At 39.8% G+C, this 10150-nt stretch overlaps 1 protein-coding gene across 1 annotated transcript; it reads left to right on the plus strand.

Moving 5' to 3' along the window:
• The first annotated feature begins 495 nt into the window (after positions 1-495).
• On the plus strand, positions 496-9929 carry LOC114825898 (cation/H(+) antiporter 15-like). The gene is made up of 4 exons (XM_029104945.1): positions 496-684; positions 1026-2024; positions 2382-3476; positions 8973-9929. Exons 1-4 carry the CDS (start codon positions 496-498, stop codon positions 9927-9929), a joined length of 3240 nt encoding a protein of 1079 aa, XP_028960778.1.
• Positions 9930-10150: the final 221 nt, after the last annotated feature.

Genomic DNA, 10150 nt, shown 5'->3' on the forward strand with positions numbered 1-10150 from the left:
AGAAAAATAAAATCCAGCTCATCAATAAACTAAATTCTAAATACTATCTTTAGCTATAAGCTGAAATTAATCAGCTACATAGAACTTGGCCAACTAGTATTTCGTGGAGCGTTTGACTTTGAGAATATCTGTCCTTCGTATACATATATAGTCGCTTCCTCATCATCTTGCACCGATTAAAGGACAATTCTACACTTTACGATGACTCTTTCAGCATAAGAGGACATAACACAAGGATCACTAAATTACCTGTTCTTGCCTTCTTCTGTAAACAACTCATCTTTGCTAAATTCCAATTTATAATACATATCGAGCTTCTCAACCCCGTTTCACATATCCAACCGCCGGGGACGGCGGTTATCTTACTAAGTCACTTCGTTCTTCTCGGAAAATTTATTAGGGTTTGAACTTCAGATTACGACCGAAACCGTGGACAAGATCAAGTTGATAGATACAGGAATGATAACCTCAAAAAATAACTCTCAATACAACGAAATGGGATCAAAAGCTCATTGTCTACCATTTGAACAGAATGCCTCCAAAGGCATTTGGGCAGGAGATAATCCTTTAGATTATCCGTATCCTCTAAGTCTGGCGCAAATCATCCTCGTCGTTCTCACCTCTACACTGCTTTATTGTTTTCTAAGACCCTTGGGACAAACCAGATATGTCTGCAATCTCCTGGTATGTTTTTGTTTTAGTCCTACTTATCGTTTTTGCTAATTTACTCTTCTATGCGGGTGTTGGCCTAGTCCCCGCTTATATCTTTTCTTTTTTTCTATTTGTTCTTGTTATTAATAAGTCTTGTCAAAGAGGGGACCAGTGGGAGTTTATTTGGGTGCAGTGGTATTTTTTTTCTTTTGGGAATGGTTAGTGCCTTGCAGAGTTACAATCGACAATTGACGAAGAGCTAATCTCAGCTAATTAATTCTTCTTTGCTTTCACTATTTTTTTCTTAAGTTTCTTTGGTCACGTGACAAATTAACTGGAACCCTTCTTTCTTTTGATTGCTTTCATTGTTTCAGGCTGGCATTATCTTGGGGCCTTCCCTGTTAGGGTACAACAAGGCATTCAAGGACAAAATACTTTTCGGAGTAAAAGAGGTTCCATTGTTTGAAACAATTGCTCATCTCGGCGTAATATACTCCTTATTCCTAGCCACGGTAAAATTTGATGTAAACATGGTCAAAAGGATGGCGAAGAAGGCCTGGAAGATTGGTCTAGTGACATTTCTCTTTCCATCAGCAATCACCTCAAGCACTGTTTTCACGATAGGCCGAACCATTCCTGGAATCAAAGGAGGAAAGTTTTTCCTTTTCTTCGTTTCCATTTCTTTGTCATTCACTTATTTTCCAGTCGTACTTGAGGCCTTGGATGAACTCAACCTTATGACTTCGGAGTTGGGACAACTTACTATGTCCTCCGCGGCCATGAATGAAATAGTCCAGTGGACCTTCGCAGCAGCGCATCTTATACACGCTCAGAAAACTATAAACAATGGATTTAAGACTTGTGCTTGCTTACTGGGGATGATATTCTTCACTATTTTCGTCATACGGCCAGTTATAAAATTGATCATCAAAGTTACACCACAAGGAAAAGAAGTCAAGGAAAGTTATGTCATTGCACTACAGCTTGGGGTTCTAGTTATGTCATTCATATCTGATACCATAGGCATGAGGTCTACCTATGGTCCCATACTACTGGGATTAGTCATTCCAAATGGACCGCCTCTTGGTTCAGCAATCGTACACAAGACTGAATACGTGGTCTCCGAATTTCTTCTTCCATTGTTCTTTTTCCGCATTGGCTTTGACATTAATGTCTACTCCGTTGAAGATTGGACGAGTTTTACCAAACTTCAGCTTCTGATTGTTGTGTCATACGTTGCAAAGATCGTGGGAGGTACAGTGATTGCATGGTGCTGCAAAATCAGATTCAAGAATAGTATCTTGCTGAGCTTAATGATGAGTACAAAGGGTATAATCGAGCTTATCGTTTATACTCATTGGCGGGAATTAAAGGTAATTAATAATGATTGTTACCATTTATACCTCATTTAACGACATATAATACTTGCATTCACTCCACATATTCACCCCTTGCGAATAATATATCTTTATCGTCCAAACTTTCTAACGAGAATTGTTCAATTTCTTAATATGTTTTTGGAGATCATCCTTACAAAAAATTATTTGAATCTGAGATCGTTAGGGGTTGTAGTTAGCGAGACTCGAATCTAGGCCTTTGCCTAGCAAAGAGAACGATCCTTGCCAACTCAACCAATTAGTTGGCATATTGGTGATATTATTGTTTATAATAGTCCTCTTTAACCTTTCATTAAACGATTAATTCAGGTCCCAAATTTTTATTAATTGCAGGCCATAGATGACCAATGTTTTACCCAACTGGTGTTGTCTTCTCTTGGGATTACCATGATTGTAACACCATTGGTACGATACTTATACAAACCTTTCGGAGCATCCAAATCCATACTTCCCCGATTCAGAAACATCCAGTCAATGCCAAGCAACAAGTCTGAAATGTTTCGCCTTCTATGTTGCGTCCACAATGAAGAAAGTGTCCCCAATATCATAACCCTCCTCGAAGCCTCAAACCCGACAGAATCAAGCCCCATTTGCGCCTACATTGTTCACGCAGTCGAGCTCATTGGTTGTGCTGCACCACTATTACTCCCTTGCCATAGTAATGACAAGAGGAACAAATTGTGCTCCAAAAACACAACCACTCATCAAATAATAAGAGCCTTCGACAAGTACTCAAAAACTGCGGGTGGACCAGTCATAAGCCAACCTTACACTATGATCTCGCCATATAAAAGCATGCATGAGACCCTTTTCCGTCTAGCTGATGACAAGTTTGTGCCGTTGATCATCATAACGTTTCATGAAAACTACCAGGGTATTGTTGGTCCAAGTATGACCGCTGGCATACGCCAATTCAACGCCAATGTGCAATCATACTCACCGTGTACGGTGGGGATCCTAGTCGACAAAGGCTTGTCCTGTCGGATGAGCTTGCCCCACTTCTCTTTCAACGTGGCTGTGTTTTTCGTTGGGGGGGCAGACGACCGCGAGGTCTTAGCCTACGCGGAACGCATGTCTTGCAACCCCAATGTTGGCATCACGGTGTTCAGGATAACACTTCAGAGTACATCAAAAGAAGGGAAAGAAGCCGAGCTGCAGGAGGCAAAGCTGGATGAGGCGTTGGTGAACGATTTTAGGCTCAAAAACATGGGGAATCATATGTTGTTATGGCGGGAAATTGAAGTGCATGACGGAGTACAACTTATGGATGCGGTTATGAACTCGCAGGGGGAATATGACCTTGTCATGGTGGGGAGACGGCATTCAGATATGACATTGAGGGACGAAGAAATGGCAGCGTTTGTGGAGAATGCAGAATTGGGAGTGATCGGCGACATTGTTGCTTCCTCGGATTTTTGTGGTGGGACGGTAAATGTGTTGGTGATACAAGAAAGCATAGAATTAGGGTTTGGAGCATTTCGAAGTGTGTCCAGAAAAGAGTCGGAAAGTGGACTAAGTTCGACGGGCACTAAACCTAAGTTCGACGGGCACTAAACCTTTGTTAACCTAATATAGAGGAAGTTGTTTTTTCTGGAATTGTATGCTGCAATTTCGCCAATATATGGTTGAAGATATTGCTGGTACAAGTCATGTTAATTGATGGAGGCAGTGAAATTGCTTTCAGTAATTTTTTTTTCTAGTTAGAAGGTGCAACTTTGGAGATTAGAAATTGTTGCTACTAGCTAGCTTCTTTTTGTATAGGATGATGACTCGGTTTTAATTGTAGCTTGTTTTCTGTTTTCCCATTATTCCTTTTTCTTTCTCCATTATTTTGTAATTAAAATTTTCAGATTTATGGCCTTTCTTGTGGCAGGGAACTATATAGTGGCGCAGGACATGTTCTTATAATTTTAACCAAATCCCTAGTCTGGTAAATCTACAGGGGGAACGTTTTTGGAAAAGTTAGAAGTCAATCAAATTTTCAGTCAATCTTTGACTTTTCAAAGACTTTATATTGGACTATAGCGTGGCAAAAAATAAACTTAATTTACATTTTATAGTTTTAAAGAATAAAAAAATGATTAGTAACTACCGATGTGAGTTTGTTTTGTTTTAATTATTTTACTATTAACACTCAAAATTTATAGGTCAAACTCAGGTGCGGGTGGATTGAAACTCACTAATCTCAAAGTTAATTTAAAAGATATTATAAAAAATAATAGTAAGATGAACACAAAGATACATAGTGGTTCACCATAAACGGGTTACGTCCATTGTAAATTGTATATATATTTGCTTGAGATTACAAAATACTATTTGAGCATGGCTAAAAAATAGCTCATGGAGAAGACCAAGACATGTAGGTCTCCACCCAGTTAGCATCTCTCTTTTCTCTGCTCTCTCTTAGGCAAAAGGCCCACCTTCCTAAGAAAGGTCAAATGAGTGATCTGAGATAAAAGGAATATCTAGTCTTGATCAACGTGAATTCATGTAGTAGGTCCGTAGAGCATTCAGGGAGGTGACCGACTGTGTAGCACTCTACCTAGCATTGCATTCCTAGCACTGTACGTGGAGTGCTAAGCCTAACATTGCTCTGGTGGCCTTGATAAAGCATCCTGGTATGGTGGTCTTATTACACCATTTTGGTTTGGTGGAACATCCTGGTCTAGTGGTCTAATTAGAGCATCCCTTTGGTGGTCTCGGTAAAGAAGTGGCCTCGGTAGAACATCCTGGTCCACCTAACACTTCACCCAGCACTTCACCCAGCACTGCATGCCCAACACTTTACCTAGCACTTCATAGATAGTCTATCATGTGTCAATCAGTTGTCTTCTCTTAACTCCTGAGGTCTTGTGTCACATCTCAGTCTCGGCTCCGTCGTAGCAAGATATTGTCCGCTTTAGGCCTCGACCACGCCCTCACGGTTTTGTTTTCGGGAACTCACACAAGAACTTCCCAGGTCACCCATCCTAGGAATGCTCTCGCCCGAACTCACTTAACTTCGGAGTTTCGATGGAACTCGAAGCCAGTGAGTTCCCAAAAAGCCTCGTGCGATATGGAAGTGGGCATGTACATATAAGGCACATCACCCTCTCTCTGTTGGTCGATGTGAGATGTTACAATCCACCCCTTTAGGGGCTCGACGTCCTCGTCAGCACACTCGCACCGAACGGCAGAGTGGCTATGATACCATTCTGTCACATCCCAAGCTCAACTCCGCCATAGCATGATATTGTCCGTTTTGGGCCCGGCCATGCCTTCACAGTTTTGTTTCTGGGAACTCACACGAGAACTTTCCAGTGGGTTACCCATCCTTGGAATGCTCTCGCCCGAACTCGCTTAACTTCGAAGTTCCAATGGAACCCGAAACCAGTGAGTTCCCAAAATGCCTCGTGCTATATGGAGATGGACATGTACATATAAGGCACATCACCCCCTCTTTGTTGGTCGATGTGGGATGTTACATCTTGGTCATCCTTTATTCCTATGGGCCTTGATATTTTCTTCTTTCTATAGGCCTTGGTCTGGCATTTACTTAGGCCTGCATCGTTTTGAGGGGCTGGAAATAACCTTGTGTGACACGCCCCGATCTCGATGTCTGAAGCACATCGTGATTGCCATGTGATGGCCGACACCCAAGGGTGACGCAAGCCATTTGATGAATGCGTATGCTCTGAACATGTCATGCATTATCACTATTATTTTGTTGACAGTTGAACTTATTATAATATTTTGTTAAGGTTGTATTTGAATATTATATTGCGTAGTTATGCGTGAAATTTATATGCATGTTTTCACATGTTCTTGACATATGCATTCATCAAATGGCTTGCGTCACCCTTGGGTGTCGGCCAACAAGTGGCCATCTCGATGTCCGAATAGTAAAATTATGCAATTTGGTCCACTCACCGATACTCTGTCTCCGAAGAGCCGTTCGAACTAGGTAGGATGGAAACGCCACTAACAAACGCACCTAAGCACATAAAGTGACCGATTAATAAAACTATACTAAAACAATTGAATTTCAGGAAACGAATGTCATAAACGGATTCAGGACATCGAAAAACATGATTTTATGGATACGTTTTATGAAACGTTTATGAGAAGATTGGATTCATGCTTTATGAAATGTCATGCTTCACTGGATTTATGCTTATTGAGATATTCATGAATATGATTTAAGATATGATGTTTGAGCTATTGAGCTCCGTTGAGATATATACATATATTTTGGAAATATTATGTTCATGTTTTTATGTGCTTATTTAGTGGTTGCTCATACGATCTGCCTACGGGCGAATGATACTGCCTTCGGGCAAATGAAGATTTAGTCTTGCCTACTGGGGAATGATATCATTATATGGCTTCGATCGGGTGATGTAGGGCTACGGGTGAATGATACTGCCTTCGGGCGATTTTGATACCACTACTAAGCACATTATATATAATATATGTTTTATGAAGTTTTATGGCATGCTAGGGTTTTCGGAAAACCTATTACTTATTATGCTATATGAGTTTTCTAAACTGGGGGTTAGTACGTTGATGTATAATTGTTTTAGTATTAATATATATATATATATATATATATATATAAACTTGGTCCACTCATGTTTTATTTTGTGCCCCCTCAGGATTTATAATCGAGGCATACAATCTTGGCATCAAGGCACTCCCATACTGGTATCTTTGAGCCCTCTCAGTATAGGACCCATTCCTCTTGTAATCACACTTTCTAATATTCCTTCCACTTGTATTTCGAATTAGTAGTATGCTCTGAATATGTCATACATTATCACTTTTAAATGTTTGGCAATTGAACATTATATTTTATTAAGGTTTGTACTTGATTACTACTTTGCGTTGTTATGCGCGAAATTTATATGCATGTTTTACATGTTTTCGGCATATGCATTCATTAAATGGCTTGCGTCACCCTCGAGTGTCGGCCAACACATGACCATCTTGTTATCCTTCAGACACCAGGATTGGAACGTGTCACTGCGTTAACATATACAAAGGGAAGGCCAAAAAAGTGAAACTTTCATAATACCCAAATTACCTTTATCTTATTAGGATTTGAAAAAAATAAAGACACTAAAACACCCCCCCCCAAAAAAAAACGTAGTGGGACTGCGAGTGGTTAGATTGATTTTTTTTCAAAATAATATTTTAAGAAAAATAATCATATCTAAATATGTAAAAAAAAAATTAAAACAATAAAAATATGCCAATTGCCACATGAATAGACGTGTGGTAAGATACTAGTATATATGTAGGCAAGGATAACTGTTACATCCCTTCTCAAAGTTTATTGTATTTTACTACCCCACACAATTAAGTTTCGAAATTGCCCTGATAGGCCTAGTGCCAATTAATCTGAAAATGCGACTTGATTTAGTAAAAGAATGAAACATGTAGTAAAAAAAAACACTAAACTTAATGGTGTGAAGAATGCGACTTCACTCACTACTTGGTACTTACACATGTCTAACTTCACTCACCACTTAAGTTTAATATTTATAAACAAACAAAAATGGGCAACTAACTAGCAACTATGCCACCAACACCGGTCACCGTCCACCAACAACCACGCCGCGACCAAAACGACCACTTCTGCCGATGCCAAATGGAAGCTCTCTCGTGCTGTCACCCACGGAATCACGAATTAGTTGTAACATCAGATTTATATTATTGAGATCGATTTTGATGTGATTTCCATTTGGGTCGTTGAATTATGGGTATCGACCCGTGTCAAACTGAATGTCAAGCAATGGGGCTACGAACAGAACAATGGCATTTGTGAAGAGGCCGAAGTATTGTTTCGTCAGGGCATTAAATAAATGGACCTAAGATGGAGGAAAAGCCCTAAAACGCCCTAAAACATTCTCATTGCTGTAGAAGTTGTGGGTTTGAATTCCTACATGGTTTAGTCAAAAGTTAAGACGTAAGGATGGTGGTGTTGTCAAATTTGTTATTGTTGGATGACATGATTTTCAACTTGTATAGCATGGTTTTCAACATGTTTTAAATTGCCTTGTGGACTTATGCACGTAAAAGGCTTAAACAAACTAAACATAAGCAAATTACAGATCATGCACATTCATGAGCTTAAACAAACTCCAACATGCATGGATGTTAACTTTCTTAATACAAATAAAAAATAGAAAGCTGTTCCGATAACGTAATTAACCAACTCTCTTAATTTAGTTGCATCTCGTCACCTTGTACCAAGAGATTGAAAACTATTATACCCTCTATAACGATTAACGACTTTCTTACAGCAGAAGGGCGCGCCATATAACCGCCAAAAACTACCAAATCACGTTTCGTACGTTGCCCTACTATCTCTTACTTCAATGCCTCATGCCAAAAACCACTAAACGGTAATTGAGACACAACTGCCAATTATTCCAATACTGCATGAGATTTCTCAACTTGAATTCTACCGGCTGCGGGGGCTCGTTCGAGTCTTCTTAACGCCTGCGTTTCACTGACAACCACCCTTTCCGATGATTTCCGTGAATATTACTGAGATGGCGGCATGGGATCGATAGTTGTTGCATCTGTGATCCATTGGGGAGGTACAAAATAGACAAAATGAACAATGTCACACAAACAATTGGACTATTGCCAGATGAATATTGTATACCATATCAGCCCGTTGACAACAAAGGCATTTGGTTTGGATATAATCCCTTAGGCGATCCATTCGCTCTAACCTTAGCCATAATCATCAAAGTTGTTCTTATTTCTCGATTTCTCTATTATTTTCTCAAGCCATTGGGACAAACCAAATTTTTCTGCATTCTCCTGGTACGTTTTCCGAGTTGTTGTTCATGAGATTTGAACCTTGTATGGTCATGGTCTCACACACACACACACACACACATTGTTTCTAATAAAGTTTGCTTGTTTTTCTAGAGTGGTATTATCTTGGGGTCCTCCCTTTTTGGGGGCAAAAGGCCACTCGAGGACAAACTGTTCGCAGCCAAAGTGAACCCACTTTTTGACACAATGGCTATGCTCGCCGCTATATACTCCATATTTATAGTCACATTGAAATATGACTTATCCCTCATCAGAAGGACGGCACAAGACTCTATTAAAGTAGGTCTTGTTGCGTCCTTTTTACCTTCTGTGGTCACCTTAAGCCTCCTCTACCTGCTAGGCAGCGCCATTCATGGATTCCCTAACAGTCCCAAGGGAAAATACTTCAAGTACTTTATGACTGTTTTTATATCTTTCTCCTTTTTTCCGGTCATAGCTCAGGCCCTGGATGATCTCAGCCTTATGACTTCTGAGTTGGGCCAATTCGCCATGTCCACCGCCATTGTCAACGATGTGATCCAATGGACCTTAACAACATTTTATCTCATAATGATGCAACAAAATATATCAAGCCATGGAGTTCAGGGTTTTCTTACCTTCTTGGCATTGATAATCTTTGCTGTCTATATCATACGCCCCATTATCCTGTGGATTATCAGCAATACCCCAGACGGAGAGGAAGTAAAGGAAGTTTACGTAGTTGCGATACAACTTGGGGTTTTAGTCATGGCATTTATCTGTGACTCCTTAGGCGCAACGGCTACTATGGGTGCTGTAATTCTAGGGTTAGTCATACCAGAAGGACCGCCTCTTGGAACAACATTAGTCCACAAGACTGAAACCTTGGTCTCCGAATTTCTTCTGCCAATGTTCTTTTTTCGCATTGGCTACAGCGTAGATGTGTATTCGATTAGTGATTGGGTGAGCTTTTCTGAACTTCAGATTCTTATTACCGTGTCGTATTTTACGAAGATTGTGGGAATTACGGCAGCTGCATTGTGGTGCAAATTTGGGTTGAAGAATAGTTTAATGCTTAGAAGAATAGTTTAATGCTTAGCATGGCGATGAGTACCAAGGGTATAATTGAGACTACTCTTTTAAATCAATGGAGGAACTCGAAGGTAATTAACTACTTTTTTTTCATAATTATTTTAGAATTGTTATTAGCACTCTAGAAAGGTAATTATACACTTCGTCCTCCATTATTTTTCTACAAGTGTCACCACTTCTTAACCATATCTCCTACTTCCTAATTAATTAGACTCTATATA

This window comes from Malus domestica, chromosome 07 (assembly GCF_042453785.1).
Source record: "Malus domestica chromosome 07, GDT2T_hap1".
Classification (NCBI taxonomy): domain Eukaryota; kingdom Viridiplantae; phylum Streptophyta; class Magnoliopsida; order Rosales; family Rosaceae; genus Malus; species Malus domestica.

What these genes read in the sequence shown, in the direction of transcription:
- LOC114825898 (XM_029104945.1), top strand. Translation starts at nt 496, where the DNA reads ATGGGATCAAAAGCTCATTGTCTACCATTTGAACAGAATGCCTCCAAA. An exon ending in CTCATTGGCGGGAATTAAAG is followed by an intron (nt 2,025 to 2,381) that starts GTAATTAATAAT and finishes TATTAATTGCAG; the next exon opens with GCCATAGATGACCAATGTTT. An exon ending in CGGATTTTTGTGGTGGGACG is followed by an intron (nt 3,477 to 8,972) that starts GTAAATGTGTTG and finishes TTGTTTTTCTAG; the next exon opens with AGTGGTATTATCTTGGGGTC.